The sequence below is a fragment of the Symphodus melops genome (assembly GCF_947650265.1).
Source record: "Symphodus melops genome assembly, chromosome: 11".
NCBI lineage: Eukaryota > Metazoa > Chordata > Actinopteri > Labriformes > Labridae > Symphodus > Symphodus melops.
The window spans coordinates 6672865-6692148 of NC_136701.1; the positions used below are offsets into that span (position 1 = coordinate 6672865).

Here is a 19284-nt window from a genome sequence, read left to right on the forward strand (position 1 = left end):
AAGAGGTGGATTAGTACATCACTCACATTTATCCCCTTTTTTTTTTCCTAAAAAAAAAACTAAATAGAAAAATAAGAACTTTTAGGTTTGATCTTCTTGTTTGAGCCCTATCACTGCTGTATGCTGTCATTAACAGTCTGCAGGGTAGCATCTTTTCACCAACAGACTATCCTCCATCATACAGGAAAGAAAGGCGGCTCAGATTGAGCTTTGGTAAAGCACTCGGAGCTCTTGACAGCAGAGAATGACGTCAATGATAAGAAAAGGACACATCCAGCATCATAAAATAGAAATACAAAATCTCAGAAAAGCTAAAACACGATGAACTGACTACAGTATTACAAGAAGAGTCATGTGTTTAATCATCACTGATCATATTGAGTGTCACCTGCCATGCAGCAGCCAATTGAAATGTTGTTCACTGACACAACACCACATAAAGCCTCCAGCCAAATCACAATGAAATCACAATTGATTTCTTGACAAGCTGCAGGTAGATTCATTATGTGAGATGTTATTTGTTTTATTCTCCCCCAATAGAACTAATTCATGCCCCTCACTCAAATGACATAATACTCGTCTCTCCGACCTACTTTTTTTTTTGCACTCTGACTACAGGGTAAAAAAAATATTTATTTATTAGCTAAAAATCACAGTTTTTAAACCTCAAACCTTTAAATCCCCAGTGCTGCAGAGAAATCAGTTGTGTCAGGAAAATGGCAAAAATAGCCTCAAATAAACTGCAAGAAAATGTTATTTCATTTCCAACATCACCCTCTGCTGTCTGATCTTTAACACTACAGTATGATGGAGATCAATCAATAACACTGCAGTTTGGACTACGCATCAGAGTGCTTTTCAGCCTGGGAGTCCCTTTTCATATATATGAGGTTTTAATGACTTGAATTAAGATGAAGTTTAGGAAATGCTCAGGTTGACTTTTTTTCAGCCGGCAGCTGTGTAGCTAAAAAAAAACCCAAAAAAAACCCATGTTTTTGTAAAAATGTGATTTGGTGTTTAAAATGTTAAGTTTCAGAGTATAAGACCTCAAAACAGGCCGGGCCATGCTAGAACAGTAACCCCTGTACTCTGCAAGCTTCCATGACTGATTTTTGTCAATTCAGTGTGACGTCTTTGACAGGAGTGGTGTAACTGTTTTCAACTGCCATTTTAACACAACTGAGATGGCACAATTCAAAACCATGGGGGAATGTGTTCGAGGGGAGGCAAAAGAGTGACACATCTGAAGACAGAATTTTATCATTTCTCCCCTGTTAGGATCCAACAAAACCACACGCTGACATTCAGACCATTGCTACCAATTTAAGCATCAATGCAACCCATGACCACTGCATAGACAGTCAAAAATGCAGTTAAAAAAAAGAAGAAACACTTGAGATTAAATCAGAATTCAGAGGAGCAGCGTTAACATTTTGAGTTTCATTGAAGATTTCAGTCATAACAGCCTGTTAACTCACTCTGTCCTGCTTTGTCTACATATTACATTCACGTTTCTGATGCACAGGAATCATCTGGCATGGTGCAATCACTACACCATGATGTTTAAAACCTTTTAATCCATCGGACAAATAACAAGAAAAATCTGATTTATGGAAGATACTTATCAGCCTGTGCTCATATTTTGTCTGGAAAAAACAAAACAAAAAAAAAAAAACGGAAAAAAACTGGAAAAGAGGCCAGAGCTGCTGAACTGGGATGAAGGTTGGAAGGTTGTTGGTTTCTATGTTAGGTGAGTTACCGTATGATGGTGGGGAGTTTGCTTACCTTGAGCGGTGAGATGTGGGCATGGGACACGTAGCCATGCACATTCTCAATCTCAGAAAGGTTCTTTTCAGACACATGCACAAGCTCAGGGGCGCGCATCTCATTAGTGAGACGCGGGAAACCGTGGTCAAGAGGCGGTGAGTCATCTTCCTGATAATGGTACTGCTGAGAGTGGAAAAGGAGAGAGAGAGAGACAGAGAGAGAGAGAGAGAGAAAGGACATAGAGAAGGACAAAAAAGGGTGATTAAATACAAATGCAGAAATGATGAAAAGAAGAAAGGTGAGTACAGTGTTTGAATTGTAGGTCAGTAAAAAATGCTAAATTTTATTCATCTACAAGGGTGACTTCAAATGTTTCTTTTGTTCGTGACCATTTTTAACAATTATTTATTACTCTAACTCGATGTTCATACATTTTGCATTTTTGGGACAAATTAGACCGACAGGTTACTGCTTGTGGCCTTCATCAGGGTCATCAAAAAGGCCATGATGAAGACAACAAGCATAAACGAGTCGCTCTAATCTGTTGATAGATAGATAGATAGATAGATAGATAGATAGATAGATAGATAGATAGATAGATAGATAGATAGATAGATAGATAGATAGATAGATAGATAGATAGATAGATAGATAGATAGATAGATAGATAGATAGATAGATAGATAGATAGATAGATAGATAGATAGATAGATAGATAGATAGATAGATAGATCTAAAGTCAAAGTCGAAGCCAAGAATCATGTTTTTTCACCAAATAACATTTTACATCATGAACACAGAGAATATTTATTCAGTGTCACTTCTATTTTAAGAGCTAATAGGCTTTTCCCTTTTTTAAACCAAGTTTTTCAGATTGCATAATTACAGCAACAATGAAGAGCAGAGTAACAACAGAGGTATAGCTTCCCTATTAACTTAAAGGGTTCAAATCAAATGTGCACATACTGCCAACCTTTAAAGTGTACTTTGAGTAAACCTGGCCAGTGTGGATGAAAGATAGGGATGTACCGATACGCTCTGAAATACAATATTGCAGAGTGTAAAATATTTCAATTCTCTGATTATAAAATGTCTTTATACACATGAGTATTAGCTATATGATTAAAGGTCATGTCGTATTTGTTCTAGATAAAAAAGTGGCAACAAAAGCCAAAATCCAACGGCGCCCATTTGCTGGATTTTGTCAAACAGTTGAGCTTTTTGTACTGATTTAAAATGTATTGCAAATTGTATGACATCCCTTGTGGAAGTTTCTCCTGAGCATACAAGAAACTATCAACATAAATCTACTTTATAAAGGAGATCTGCTCGAGATCTAAGCTGTTGAAATGATCTTAAAAGAAAACTTGCAATGCCTAACATTTGTGATCATCAACTTTTAGCGCTTGTAATGCAGTAAATTCAAAGGTTTAGATGTCTGATATCCATCATTATAAGTACAATATCTAAACACAGCAGGATCCAATAACATATTGTGATGAATATGGATATTAAGCTATGACCCAATGAACTCACAAATGGATTGAATAAGTGGTTTATGTTTTAACTTCTAATCAACACTGGCTAAATACTTATTCTTCAGATACTGACTTGTCACATATGATACAGACTGCCTGAATGAAACTGTAAAAACTTTGAATGGGCTGAAAAAAACGAACTCCCTTCTCCCCTCGCTCACCCAGGGTGCGTTCATCAAGGCAGAGTTCATGCAGGGTGGGGACTGGCCGTTGTTGGGTGACCCCTGTACTGCTGGTGGCCTGTTCTGGAAAGAGCAATAGGACCATATGTAACTATTAACAGCAAATAGATCAGGCCTGACACACTGCCTAATATCACTGCAAGAGTGTGCGCCGCGTTCTGGCCGCGCAGTGCCCTCCTGAACTGATCTCATCCCCTCGAGTGACTGTGTGAGTTTCCATTGGACGCACCACAGCTGGTTTTAAGTGCATAGCAGAAGCATCTCTCCACTCCCACCTAAAAACATGCACCAAGTCAATTTTCAAAGTGAGTTCATTTTCAGCATGAGTCAAACGTCACAGAGCTGACTCGCCTGGACAGGACGTCAGACAAAAGAACACATAGGGCACCCTGGTAATGTAATAACAAGGTAATAACTGTTGATTGTAGATCCCATTACTATAATATTAACATAGAATTAAAGCAAGCTGGTAATATCAGCCAATTTAACTTATCCAGTGACAAATGGTTATTATATCGCAGATATACACTGAATTTATTAGATTTATTGTCAAGTCAGACAACATTTCATTTCAGTTTCATATTATTACACTAGCATTTCTATTTCACTCGCAGAGTGTGCTGTATGACAACAATTATTATCACCCTCCAGAGTGTCCAAGAGTTGATGCACGTACATGTGCGGCCCTTTCCAGCTGAGTGACCATTTTGTCTATGTTATATTGTATACCCCCCCCCCATATCAATATACAGTAGTGGCCAACATTGTTAGAACACCTGAGAGATCTGAAAATATTGACTTTTTTTCCCTCCAAAATATGATTCAGTTTCATAATGTTCATGTGGATGGTTCTGCATATTGTTACTGTTTTTGTGACATTGACAGTAAAATAGTTAAATAGCTAAAACACCAATAAAACAAATATGAAATATCGACAAAGTCATCATTATGCTCGATACACCATAGAATCGAGCCATCATAAGGAGATTTCGGTCCTTTTCCGAACAAAAAACAAGCTAGGCCTATTTCACTGTCAATGTCACACAATCGATATCCGGACCTCAACCCCATCGAGCAAATTTGGGGCGAGTTGGATAATAAACATGACAGATCTATTAGACATTTAAAGGACAGTCTTTGGCGTGAGTTGCAGAAGGCACAAGATCACATTATAGTTATCAGGAAATATTTTGATACTGTGCCAGAGAGATGTGCTGCTGTAATTTCTTCAAAAGGTGGACGTACCAATTATTAATGTTAAATGTTGATAAAAACAGTATAAGTATGTTCTCTATTTACAGAATCATCTGCAGACTTCATCACTATTATCACATTCAATCATGTTTTGGAGGCAAAAAAGGGTAAATATTTTTTCAGATCTGTCAGGTGTTCTAACAATTTTGTCTACCTCTGTTATCGGCCCCAAAAATCTCATATCCGCCGGGCCCTAATATCAATATTATCAGCCTCAAAAGGGCAAAGTAACCTGTTGTTTTTATGGTGTCATTGTGTGATCTCGCGATCCTGCAGTAGTCCAGTGATCTTGTGAATTAAGCTGCTTTCAGGTTTGGGTTACTCTTAGAGACGCTTCTGCTCAGGTTAGAGGTGCATCGTTGGACGGAGCAAAAACGCGGCACACACAAAATGCTTTGGGCAGTGGTAAAAAGAACAAGAGATACAGTCTGTCAATAATCTGTCATGTCCAAGATCCCAAACATACAACAGCTAATCTGAACAGAACAGAAGAGTAACAGCAGCAGGAGGAAGAGAAGCTAATGCACAGGTACCATCACACAGCTTTACACACGACAAATATCAAAACATGCAAGAGGTGATTGTTGTGCTCACAAGATGAAACACATGCAAACACAAAGTCAACGAGAGCTTTACACAGACAAAACGATCATAACATCCCATGACATGGATGGACACACTCAACTCAAAAGTACATTCTGGATTAGTTATTGAAAAGAGTTATCCATGATACAATTCTACTAATTCTTTATAAGAAAAGAAGAACTAGTTGTTCCTTCTTATCATTCAATATGCTTATCAAATATAAGATTAATCCAACCAGCTAGGGCTGCTGATTCTAGCTGCAGATGCTAGTCTAAATGCAACACTTGGTGGAGTTTGTTAAGAGAGAGATTCTCTCTGAGTTTAGGTCACATCTGACATTCTAACACAAGAGGAATACTATTTCTTTTAAAGTCTATTAGTTCACAGAAAGTCTGACTGAACAATATGTTTTCGATATGAGAGAGTCAGGGAACCAGAGGTTGGAGAAACAGAGGTGATTTTCATGTTCACTGTTGGGTGTCTTTACTGAAATGTAAACCTGTCACAGCCCTGCAATTTACTAACTGATTGACAACACTGCTTAAAAGATAAATCCATATCATGCATTTACTACTTGCCAACAATGTGAGAACCAGCCATCTAATTGGGATAGGTGAATCAGCCAGGATCTGTTTACAGCTAACCTCTCCAGAAATAAGGACAAACAGAGGCCAGAAGCAGTGTATGTCTCTTTAAGACGGTACAGGTAGCTCAGACAAACACAGGTGTCTGCAGCCTCTCTCACTGTTTTTCATAACAAAGGACAAGTAATGGTAAAAAGGATAGGGGCTAGATTTAGTTCAAGGACTAGGATTCATTTAGTTAATTATGCATGTTGAAGAAGATAAAACATTACAAAACGATAATAATACCTCATGGTACATGGTACAACTGCACTCACACAGCACTTTTTTTAGTCTTCTGACTACTCAAAGCACTACATTTCACATTCACTCATTAACACACATTCACAGGGCGCAGATGGCCTAGCGGTTAAGTTGTGTCTCGAGAGGTTATAGTCCAGCAAGGGTGCGGCCCAGGTTCAAGTCTAGTTTACGACTACATTCCCGCATGTTGTTTCCCACACATTCTCTCTCCACTGTCCTATCCAATAAAGGCAAAATCCCGAAAATGAATCTCAAGGAAGGAAATAAATAAAGCACATTCATACTTTTCTTTACAGGCATGCTATGTAGAGGGGCCATCACTCTTAACTAGACCATTTAGTACACATTCACACACCAATGTTAATGCCACCATGAGCCTTCCACTTCAACATGAGGACAGATCGTTGTGCAGAGCTCTGTAAGGAGTTTGGCTTAGTTTACAGCTACAGACTGAAGCAGGCTGCAGGATTTCATTAGTGAGACAACGCTTGCCAGCCAGTTCACACAGACAACTGGAGCTGCACTGATTTCACATTTGACATGCATCATTATACACAATCACCTGACGACACATCCTTCCAATTGGCGGTCTAGATTTCCCTTCTCTCCCTCTGCCTTCTCATTGCCAGACCTCGTATCAGTACAGGATCTTGATGTTATCCCCACCACTAAACCCAGTATCCCCCTACAGCCTACAGGCGCCGACTGGGGGGGTTCAGGTAATATATCATCACTCCTCAGATTACTGCATGTAAAAAATATCTGCGAGTAGTGATGAGGTTTAGACGCCAATCTTAACTTTTTTTTTTTTTTTTTTATATATATATATATATACTTTATTAATCCCACGAGGGGAAATTTGTTTTTTTCACTCTGCATTAATGGAGAGGTCTCAGAGTGAGGGGGCTGCCCACAGCGAGCGTTCCAGAGCAGTTTTTGGGGTTCGGTGCCTTGCTCAGGGGCACCTCGGCAGTGCTCAGGAAATGGACTGGCACCTCTCCAGCTACCAGACCAGTTTCCGGACTTGGTCCGTGCCGGGACTTGGTCCGTGCCGGGACTTGGTCCGTGCCGGGACTTGAGCCGGCGACCCTCCGGTTCCCAACCCAAGTCCCTACAGACTGAGCTACTGCCGCCCCAAACCGCCCCCTAACTTTGTTCAACAGGTGCAATAAAGTTTCAAACAAAGACAAGCGTTACATTTCGGATTGTTGTCACACACAAGCCACCAGCTGATACCTAAAAAATGCAAACAAAGTGAGATTCAATGGAGAAGGGAAAAGCACTGTTTAACACAAACTGAAACACGTTTCACAATGTTCCCTTTGTGAGTCTTCTTTGAACAACTTGACAAATGTGTTTTCAAAAGAATTAATTGCCTTCCGATGTGTAAAGCTTATCTATATCTATATAGGCATTATAAATAAGAATTGGACATTGCTTCAAGGTCTGAAATGTGAAGCCAATGTCAACGTGCCTTAAATCGGCCTTCTTTCTAATTGCCAACAAGGGGCGACTTCAACGATTGCAAGTCTGGTCTCAAACCAATGGAAACCTGCGAGGTGGGCGGAGTGTGAAGGAAGATTATGTAAGCAGATGATTAAAACATTGCATTGAATACATGAGGATGACCAGTTCATTGTCTTTCTCAGCTCTACGATTCTTTCAGACATTCAATCCAACAATTCACACTATGCAGTTGTTCTGTTCACGCGTTATAGAATGCCAATCATACAAATGACCAATTTTTGACAAAACAGCACCTTTTTCTGTTGTACAAGCATTAAACTTTGTTCATTAAATTCTACATAAGTAGGCTTTTCTTTTCTCAGTGTCTAATCTTTCAATGGTCCATATAATAACTACACATGGTCACCAGTGGATTTAATATAATAAGAAGCAATGGTAAATTATTTGAGAAATGAAGGTTTAGAGTTAAACATCCTTTTGCCCGTACCAATCCAAGGCCGTCTCACCTGAAGCCTGCTCAAGGCCAGTCTCTGACAATAAACCGTGTGCGAGCATCATATGCACTCATGCTCTGGTAACAAAACCATTAAAGGGACGCGATCACTATTGATAGATTCTGCATTAAGCCAGAAGTGGGAATACATATTTTTGTTCTCACTGAATGGAACGTCAACAGTCCAATACTCTAAAGCAGAATGGCATGTTTCCCCATAAAGGGTTTCCTCTGCGATAAAAACCTGCAAAATACACTTTATCCCTCTTATTAAATGGATACTGTTGGGGTTTTCAGGAGCGAATACCTGACCAACGGTTAGGTTGGGTTTTATGACGTAAAATTTGATTGTCAAAATAAATTTAATAATTAAGTTTATTTAATAATTAATATAAATCAATAATTATTATTAAACTGAGTTTAATAAACCTTGGGGCACCACCCTGTAAACAGGGAACAACCAAAATATTACAAATATCAGTCTCAAATTATTTAATTAAATACCAATATCATTAATAATTAATAATCTGTATTTAATTGAAGGTGTGAAATCCGAACACAAAGCCCTTTCACCCAGCCTAAGTCACAATGCAAATACACAGTGATCACAAACAACTGCTCTTTAAATTATAACAGAATTTATTTAGCAAAGAAACATCAAGTTAATCAATGAAACTCAATCAAACAAACAACTATTATAAACCAAACTACAGGTAACAAACAAAAACAAACAAGCGTGGCACGTGTGTGTGTGTGTGTGCGTGTGTGTGTGTGTGTGTGTGTGTGAGTGAGAGAGAAAGAGAGGGGGGGGGGGGGGCGAGATCAAGATGGCCGTGTGACCGCGTGGTCACGTGATGGCGGACACAGAACACAGGTCTCCTAACCTGGTCTATTGTCTACCTGATCTACGTTTCTGCAGCGTCTGGAAAGCCACAGATCTCTATGTGTGTGCGTCTGCCGAAAGGTGCGTGTGTGCGTAACGGGAGAGAGCGAGAGAGAAAAGAGCGCACCTCAGAAGCTCAATCTCAGCCTGGAACTCACGCACAACTCAGAGCATAGTTTACTTCACTACCAGAAGCCAGCGGCCGGATTTGTATCAGACGGCGTTCACACTAGTCTTTCTGATAATGAGTCTATTACCCGGTTATGACGCAAGAGTTCACAGAGAAACACACTGGACGCAGTGGCACAAATAAAGAAAACAAAAGAGGTTTTACTCTCATAAAACCTAAGACACAGTGGTCAAACACCAAGCAAATATTATCACTGTTTCACAATAATAACTCAGTTATTAAACACACTCTCTATATCTAACTGCCCAGACCTAGCTAAGCCTCACTTGTATCCGTTTTGTCCACGGTTGATGAAAGGAGCAACAAAGAGGGTCCTTCGCTGTGGCGGTCTCTAGCGTCTTCCTGCAGTTATATGGTGATGGCGGCGCGTCCCAGAGGGTGAGCAGAGCCGTGGTGTCCTCTGTCGAGCGAGGTGATCTCCGTGGATGTCCTTTCTTTAAAGGACGGAACGAGACGTAATCCTTACAATCTCTCTCAATACCATTTTACTATGGGAGAATTAAGACGCTCTTCTTAGAGATGCGTTCAAATGGATGATCTAAGCTCGGAATTCAGGACGTCGGTATGCTTCAAGGCCTTTGGATTAGCTGCGCGCCAAAACTTTTAAACAAAGAGAAGCGTGTTGAAACAGGAAGCAGAGTTGGTATCCTCGAACGTCGCCAGACAACGTATGAAAGAGAAAGAGAGAAGGGGCACAGCCGGTTTTAACCCTCCCAAACTTCACACCTATGTGTTAGGAGTGGCAAAGCATTCTGGGAGTACCTGCAAGGCATGCTGGGATAAAGAGTCTTTTGTCCTAGGTCTCCAAACATACACAGCCTGAGCTTTGCCATCCTGGCTGGACCCAACAATACTGACTTAGGAAATCAATCATTTGAAAGATGCAAAAAATGTTGTTTTTTTACTTGAATAAATCTCTTTAATGTCTGAGGTCAACTACAGTTAGAGACGCGTCCAATAGCGACAGTTAACTCTGTAGCTTTCATAAAATCCGCTGAACTAGCTCTCATTACTCAAATTAAACTCAACATATCAACTGATGGTTAAAGTATGACAGGGTGAACACTTTACAAACCTTGGTTTCTGATAGCACATTGTGTTTGGTGTTCACTTGTCATCTTTAGTTCTTTAGATGTTCCAGTGTACTTTTTTGTGTCTTTTAACGTCTTTTCTTTACGGTTCTTTTTTCCGAAGTAAAAAGATGTCAAAACAGACTTCTTAACATGGATTGATATAATTACATTTAGCCCACAGGAGTCTATGATTAGTGCCACATGCCTAACAACCATCTGTTTATCTTATTTATCAACGGTTTGTTCTTCTTGACGACAGATACAGTATCTATCAAGGGATAGCAGACTGTTGCTATGAGTAATTGGCCAATCAGAATCACACAGCTTTGTAAAAAAGTAAAATAAATAATAGCAATCCAAAAAAAGCACAATTTTTAAACTTTCCCTCCAATTAAAGTCTTGCGAACACATAGCAGACAGCAATGGCACATTTATGCTACAGCTTCTTCCATACAAACCCTGCAAGAGATGGATTTGTTGGTGATGGGTATATGCACAAGGTCTCTCTCTCTCTCTCTCTCTCTCTCTCTCTCTCTCTCTCTCTCTCTCTCTCTCTCTCTCTCTCTCTCTCTCTCTCTCTCTCTCTCTCTCTCTCTCTCTCTCTCTCTCTCTCTCTCTCTGCTATTCATGACTTTTTTTTCTCACATGTCAGTAAGAAATGAACTTTAAATACCGAGTAATTCATGTGTGCATTGATGTTTGAATCAGTGCTCTTAAGAACAGTGGTGTGGAACAAAAAAGGATTCATCACGCCTGGCCATCCCACTTGGGCTTTATATCAACAAGAATGACGTAACGCACTCATGTACAGTACATGTTGTTGTTTTTTCATTACTTGTTGTAGTGGTGTTGCTTGTCATCGTGGTTTTTGTCTTTGTTTACATGTTTCTCATCAACCTGCCAAGGGACTACAGATGAAAATTAGCCTATGGCTTTAATCTAAAATAATTGAATAAAAGAAACCTCCTCTAATTTCATTATTTGGAATACATAGAGGGGTGTGGCTGTGAATAGAGGCAGAGTAGGTCGTCTCTCAACATTGGGTTACATCCCCAGCTTTTGCTATCATGTCTAAAGCCAAATTTCTACTTCTACATCGCGTAGAAGACGTAGCTACGCGGTCGACATGGACCCCTACGCGGTGGCCCTACACGCACCTCCAAAAAATTCTGACTACACGTCGCGTCAATGCGACAGTAATTAGCCCGCTCAAAACCTTATTTCCGGCAGTTGCTTTTCTGGTCACAAGAAAAATATTAAAAGGCTGTATACTGCGAAGAAAATTGGCCCATTGACATTCGAAAATAGCGAATGTGCATTTTTTTCATCCAGGTTCCTCAGTGAGTGAACAAGTGTGTTAAATTCACCCGTTTTTAGCCTCCATTGGTTTAATTGTCGGACAGACAACCTCCGCAAACGTCTCCTTCGCCGCCAATACCCCCTTGACGCAGAACTATGAATGCTCAACGACGGAGCCAGGTCTACGCCGAGGGCACAGCATCGACGCAGCGCAGAAGAATAAACTAGGCATAAGAGTCTTTGAGCTAGGCACTGAAGTTTTGTTCTCGATATGTCCCGCCCCTTTTACCATATTGGGAAGTTCGAGAGTAGCTTGTGCTTGCTACATTGAGCAAATGTTCTTGGGTCAGTGACGTCATGTGTTTTCACAAACCCATTTTCAACGAGGGGGACTAGGGACTGAGCATTATATGCAGCTATTGGTACTGCTAACAGGAGGAAGTAGGAGAAACCGTGTTTCCGCTGACTTTGAAATGTTTCACATACAGCATGTGCCGAAACATGCACAAGACACCTGAAAACACACTACAGAGCAAATAAAACCAGAAAAAGCAGAATATGGGATCTTTAACCCATTAAGAGGACCGCAGACTGGCTGTGTAAGCAATGTAATGTTAGCATGTTACAATGTCTTAAACACTTGAAACTCATACACATAGAATGTTTACATACAAATTTAAGTCGAGCTACCGATATAGCCGATATGGGCTTTTTGTTTGCCTACAATTGTTGTTCCAGTGTTTAAGCATCAAAGGTAAATTGATTTACCAACTACTGTTACAGTGGGTGCTTTAAGCTAGTTTCTATTGGAGCTTCTTACGGTTGTCCCTGCTATAAAGTTAACAAGCAGCTAATTGATTAATTGGTTGTATGTTGAACGGTGAAAACGGACATTTTTACAGCTCTGTTCATTTTGTACATTATGCTTTACTTTTGGTATAAATATGATACACCCATCCCCTTAGCTTATGGCTATATCCGTACGCAGATGACAACACAACTTCTGTTATGCCACATATTGATTCTGTTCCACCTTTGGGTCAAAGCCTGGCACGTGAACTGTGGAGCATGTTGCAGATCACTTACTTACTTACTACTCATTCCGGTAGGCTGATTAATGTGTACATATTTAAGAGTAGTTCAATTTTGCATTATCTAGGTGTGTTGGTCCAAGTTTTCAGTTGGACTATCACGTTGGCATGCATTTCAAATGTTCAGTATAAGATGGACTGACACGAATGTAAACATATTGACTGAGAGAAGAAAGCTACTAGCAGTCACCTTACAGTGCTTGCTTTAAATGTTTCCATAAAAGTTGCTTTGTATATGAAAATGATTCACCTTATTAAGTTACTTTTTTATCCTCTTGATAATCAACTTTACTGAAATCCAAATTTTCTTGGCTTAGCCTGGTGCAGTCCTCATAAACAGTGTACTACACAGCCTCTCACTGAGGGTGTAGAAGCTGTAGCTTTGGGGCTAGCAGGGCAGCACTGTGTGCGGCGCATGACCACTCACGTGTGGTGTTGTTGTACAGCACAGCTCTAACCAGTAGAAACAAGATAAGATGGAAATGCAGGCTGGCATGGCCAAGGGCTTATTCAGTGGAATCTCCTTGCAGTTGTGTGCACTGACCTCCTTCTGTGGCTTCATACACCTACAGTTAGAGTCTCCTCCCCCATTATGTGCTACAGTCCTAATTTCTTAAGACAATAGCAGAGAGAGCTGAGCTATGGGGAGAAGGAAAAGCACCTGCCCTCTGCTTTCTTAATTTTAGGAGAAGAAGATTTACTGTGTTTACACTCATTCTACACTCTGCGAAATCATGCTACACACACATACAGTACAAATGTACAAACAGGATCCTATGGAAATGCACTAATGGAGAGAAGTCCAGAGAAGGGTGTGTGTGTGTGTGTGTTTAGTTAGTTTAGTTAGGAGAACTAATAAACACAGAAGGAACATGAGGTCATTTCAGTAACATGAGGTTGAATATGACCCATGAATCACTCACTGTCTGCTCTGCCTCTTCATTCTCAGTATGTGATCATTCATGACCACTGCACAAATAATTTACAAGCTATAATAATTTGTTATTCAAAATGAAAACAATGAAACCCAGGTGTCAGAGTTAAGTTGTATAATGAAGCCAGTGCAGACAAAAACTGCAGTTTCACAAATGGCCTCATAAGCATAGGCTGGCTCCATAATAGAATCCAACACCATAGAGACCCATGTTAAAATGCCCTAAAAGCGTTTTCAGCCTGATACCAAAAACAGTTCCTCATCCCCTGCAGCTTCACCAACTTGTCCAAACGATGTCACTTCTGGTTTTAATAAGCTTAAATAAAATGTTTATTTTTTCCAGTGGTCGTATGAGGTACCTGTCAACAGTATTAGCCACTATACAATGTTATCATTTCTATGAGGGTGGGTACGTTCAGACGTCTGACACCTAAACAAATGATCTCCATTTTTAAGACAATTTGTAAAAAAAAAAAAGAAAAAGTGCTTGGTGATGAAGTTAGGGTTCATCATTATTTCTTAATCTGCAAGACAGTCTTAAGCAAGGCACTAAGGGTGCTGTAACACTGGCAATCTGTACAACTAAAGTGACTCTAAAAAAGCAGCAAAGTCAAAAAAAGTCGCTGTCATGCTCTCTGTGTTGTTCTCCGATGTGCAGACGCTGACTCTACTGTAGCGTCGAGCAGCAGGGAGGCAATCGTAGTACGGATGTCCAGTGTGACCGTGCTCTTAATGTCAGCCGACTGGACTTGGTTGACTTTGATGGACATTTGGAATAAACTTTGACTTACTATGATATGGATGACTAAGAACCTACAGTATGCAGACATAGTCAATATATAAGTGGAATTGCTAAATGAAATACTAAACATTGTGTATGGTCTCTATTTATGTGTTTTATTTATTCTCTTGTAATCACAGGAAAGAGTACAATAAGAAACATTTCCTTTGGGGACAATAAAGTAAATCTTACTTTATCTTGTCAGAGCTTTTCTAATTCGTTTAACTCTGTTAAAAGTGAAGGAAGCATTTTAACTATTAAACGTATCCAAATGATGAAAAAAGGAATGGAATAAGCATGAATATTTTAGTTTGACCAAAAAAGACCTCTTTTATATTACTGAAATTAAACTTTTGGCAAAGAGCTGTCACATCATGACAGATCAACATATATTGTCCAGAATCACTAAGTCTGGGCAGCATCTTAAATTAATTCAAGCCATACACAGCATAAAAAGAAAGATGGCAGCACACTAAAAAAAAAAAAACATTTCTATTACTTCTTATTATTTCTATTCCTCTAGGTTATTAAGTTTCAGAGCGTTTTGAATATAAACAGACTTACATCTAAGTGTTTGGGAAGCAATTAGAATGGAAAAAGATTTACTTTGAGAATTCTCTGAATCACTAGGATCATCCATAGGTTCAGATCTGATGAGACTAGAGGTCTAATCTTAAATCAAAATCCAGCACAGCAGGGGACATAGAAGAAACGTTTCACTTGCATAACTGCAGATTACATGCAGAGGTCTATATATGATAATGAAGGTTGACAGTAGAGGGATGCAGAAATATTACAGTAGCTATAAATATGACCTCATTAAGCCCCAGTAAGCAATAATATTGCTTCAAGGGTTGCAGATGGAAAGAATAAGTGAGCAAGTACTGCATTTCAGATCAAAATTAAAGTAGCTTCGTCGAGAAAAAAACCCAAAAAAAACAAAACCTTTCTCATATGAAATGACACAAAATAATACAAAAAGCACCACATTATAAAAGATTTAGAATTTAAATACAACTCCTTATCAGACACTGTCAACATCAGGAAAGCAAAGAGTGCAGTCTGCAACCTACCTTACATCCAAACATTAACGACAAAGCATTGTTGGAGCAGGCAACTTTGCAGTGGCAGAGCAGCGGGGTGCACTCTGGGCTTTTGACTATAGGAGACATTCCTGAGAAAAAAGATCGCCTGCACGGACTCTGCTGCAGCTCAGAGTTCAAGGTAGAAAGACGAGAAACCACTGACGGACCGAACCAGAGAGCTAAGGAGGAGGATCACTCCTCACGAGAGCGCAGTTTTACAAACACACACACACGCGCTCATACACCGTCCCATGCATGATATCCTTCTCTCTCTCTCACTCTCTCTCTCTACACTTGACAATATAACTTGACTATAAAACGATTACCACGTGACTTCATCTGTCACATGACTTAACTGCCAACAAAATGAATTGTAGTTGTATACTCACAAAATTAAATGATAAACCCACTTTCAAGCTTCAGATAACATGTTGCCTTATTCAAATGTTATTGGTTATGCTTTGAATTCACCTACTTCAGGTTACTTTACTTTTATTTTGAAAACAAACCTGTTTTACTTTAAAAAGGACTATTAGGGACGTCAGCTCGATTGCAAAGAATGGCATTAAATGAAAATGAAATCTACAGTAAAACAAATAATATTATTAATCTCTGGAAAGGCACAAGTTATGATGTTGTTGTACATTTTTCTTACATCCACACATCCTCTCCTGACTGCAAAGCTACAGAGTCATTCTTTGGGAAACACCACTGTATTTTTTTTTTAAAACATGTTTTGCTGAGAAACCTTAAATATAAAGAGTAATTATCAAAAAGCATGTTTTTTTTAACTCTACTGTTAAAACATACAGTATCAGTGGGGCTGTTTTATTTTATTTTTTAGTTTCAGAGTTGTATTTGCACAATGCTTGAAGTGTTTTGTTTTTTTTATCTTTTATTATTAAATGTAGGACCCAAGCAGAAGTCATGTTTTATGATGAATAAAAACTGTAAATGTTGCATGTTGTAGGTGTTTTCTCCAAGAACAATTGATTTTTGGAAAAACTTTATAGACTTGTTAAAGAACAAACAAATCTTAATGGATTTCAGTTGTTTGCTTGCTATTACTTGATTTAAAGTGAACATACTCCTGGTACATCTAGCTGCTAAAAGATGGAACTATTGACTGTGTTCTTTATAGTTACCTCTAATTCAACCTTTCAGTGATAAGCAGTGCCAAGCACTATCAAATTACCAGATCTCCACAGGCACAAATCATAAGTTACACATAAAACTGCAAATGTGCAGCAAAGCGCACACTCGGCACTCTGGCATTTGTCCCAGGTTAGAGGTGAGCCCTGTTTGAAGCGCTGGTGTGTGCATATCAGGTGAAAATTACAATAACCACAGTAGGTTTCTTTAGAGGTTACATTCTTTACGTTTCTGTCAGAGTTTAAGACTGCCGGAGCAACTGTGACTGTGAACTTTCTTTGGTCGTGTCTGTACAGTTTTCTCCCATCTGTGAAACAGGACTTGGCATTTTAGGAAACTTTAAATTGCTAACTTATCCTGGTTTATGAATACTTTGAGAAAATAAAGGGAACACTAAAAAAACACATCCTAGATCGGAACGAATGAAGTACTCTTATTAAATACTTTGTTCTTTACATAGTTGAATGTGCTAACATCAAAAGCACAAAAAAATGATCAATGGAAATCAAATTTATAAACCAATGGAGGTCTACATTTGGAGTAACAATCAAAATAAAAGAGGAAAAACACACTACAAGCAGATCCAACCTTGACGTAATGTCCTTAAAACAAGCCAAAATGAGGCTCAGTAGTTTGTGTGTGTGTGTGTGTGTGTGTGTGTGTGTGTGTGTGTGTGTGTGTGTGTGTGTGTGTGTGTGTGTGCGTGTGTGTGTGTGTGTGTGTGTGTGTGTGTGTGTGTGTATGTGTGTGTGGCCTTCACGTGCCTATATGACCTCCCCACAGCACCTGGGCATGATTCTGATGAGGTGGGCACACGGTCTCCTGAGGGATCTCTTCCCAGACCTGAACTAAAGCATCCGCCAACTCCTGGTATATGTGCTCCTTTACACAGACAAAACATGAACATCTATATTTAAAGAAATAGTAGTTACGACGCATTCTTTAAACACACATAAGACCTTCAGCAAGCAAAACAGGCTCAAAGCCACACATCTTTTTTCCAGATCTGTATAGGTGAGTGTATTTTGTTTCTACTTTCTTTTTTTTTTGGCTTCTCGGTGTAACAGTTGTGACTATCGAATGTACCTTTAACAAAGTGTATACTGTGTCGCTTAGTGGCGACGTCATCAAGCAGTGCCTGTGCTTCCTGCTCCTCGTGGAACGATGCGCACACTACGCTGGTCGGACGTATTTTGTTTCGCTCCTATTTTCTTTACTTTATAGAATAACAGTGATGGTCAAATATGGCACTATTTTGTTCATGTATGAAACAATAGTAGCCGTACAACCGGGCTTGATAAGATTGGAGTGTTTATTTAATAAACGACGAGCATTGAAATCCCCGCATCCGTGTGGACGTGAGTTTTTGCCTGCCGTTTTCCTCCACTCTCCACGGCCTAAACATAGAAACGGACCCAAGACCATCACATCGGGTTCTGCATTGTAGCCAGCCGTTGGCTCATTGGTAGAGTTGGCTGAACACCTCTCAACCGCAGAGTTTGAGGTTTGATCCCCGGCTCCTGCATTATTTGCATTATTAAAACAATGAACAGTTCTTATAACAGAGCTCTTATTACTGCACATCTTCATTGCGTGTCTTTTAACACCCAAAAAAACTGAAAATTTGCTACGGCTGGTTAAACTTATGTATTAGTCTGTTGTATGATTAAAACTGAATTTCCTTATTACCAGTCACTTTGCAACAGTGATGAAATTCTCTGCAGCAACAATGCAGTCCTGGAATTGTTAACACTCTGAGGTTAACACTCTGTAACCCCAGCTGCCTCACATGTCAGCCTTTTGAGGAGTTTATGAAGTCATTAGTGCTCACAGTGCTTTAGAAAAAGGAACACATATAGCATTACAGGTTGGAAAACCCTTTAGAGGGTGATATATTCACCACAAGTATGCATTACAGTACTGTGTTGTTCAAACTGAACCACTAGAGGGAGGTGTACTATCGAGGATAATGAACTGTTCCATGGAGGATCAACTGAAAACTCAATTACAGCCCTTTAATTAATGGTGATGAAGGTTAATGACAAAGAGGATTAATTAATGTGGCAGCCTGTTGGGAAGATGTAAGGAATGATTTTATGAAAATGATTATTTAAAAGTTGCATACATGCACTTCTCAAACGCAGTACAGACCCACATTTGAGGTGTTTTAGATTTAGTAAGCTGGTGAAGGAATCAATTGATTTTGAAGCCAATTTCCTACCATCTCTTTACTGCATCTTACAGGCTGCCATTTCTGACTCGAGCTTCTCTGCACATGAATTTCTATACGTCCTGAAAGTTAAAGGTCAGGCAGGAATTTTCCCTCAAAAAAACTTGTGGATCAATATGCAAAGTTGTTATTTGTGATACTAACCCTTGTCATAAAAGGGGTTTGACTTTCCAAGACTTTCCATTAAAACGGAGTGACTGAGGATGTGGCTATGGCTATTTGCTGAATATACTAGTCTTTACATGTTAGCTTAGTGCCATGTTAGCCATGTTAGTTTATATATCTTGAATCTTTAATTTAAGTGCTAAAACTAAGCATTGGATTTTCCAGGTCTCCAACAGATCCTTACTGCTTATTTAGCCAGCTTGCTTGAAAATACAGTCAGTATCAAGA

At 39.4% G+C, this 19284-nt stretch overlaps 1 protein-coding gene and 1 long non-coding RNA gene across 18 annotated transcripts in view; both read right to left on the reverse strand.

Annotated features, from left to right (window-relative positions):
- dlg2 (discs, large homolog 2) overlaps positions 1-19284 on the reverse strand; it is a 168143-nt gene that overhangs the window by 95085 nt on the left and 53774 nt on the right. For 14 of the 17 annotated variants that reach the window (XM_079356340.1, XM_079356336.1, XM_079356343.1 and 11 more), the window contains 2 exons: positions 3467-3550; positions 1786-1950 (listed from right to left, as the gene is read on the reverse strand). In XM_079356340.1, coding sequence (XP_079212466.1) covers positions 1786-1950; positions 3467-3550 — 249 coding nt within the window. Of the gene's footprint in view, positions 1-1785; positions 1951-3466; positions 3551-15497; positions 15783-19284 lie in introns of those variants that run through there. The other 3 variants (XM_079356327.1, XM_079356334.1, XM_079356339.1) reach the window with 3 other exon arrangements.
- Positions 7042-7347, reverse strand: LOC306832008. The gene is made up of 2 exons (XR_013780167.1): positions 7272-7347; positions 7042-7236 (listed from the first exon to the last, which is right to left on the reverse strand). It is a non-coding gene; the product is annotated as an uncharacterized lncRNA (long non-coding RNA).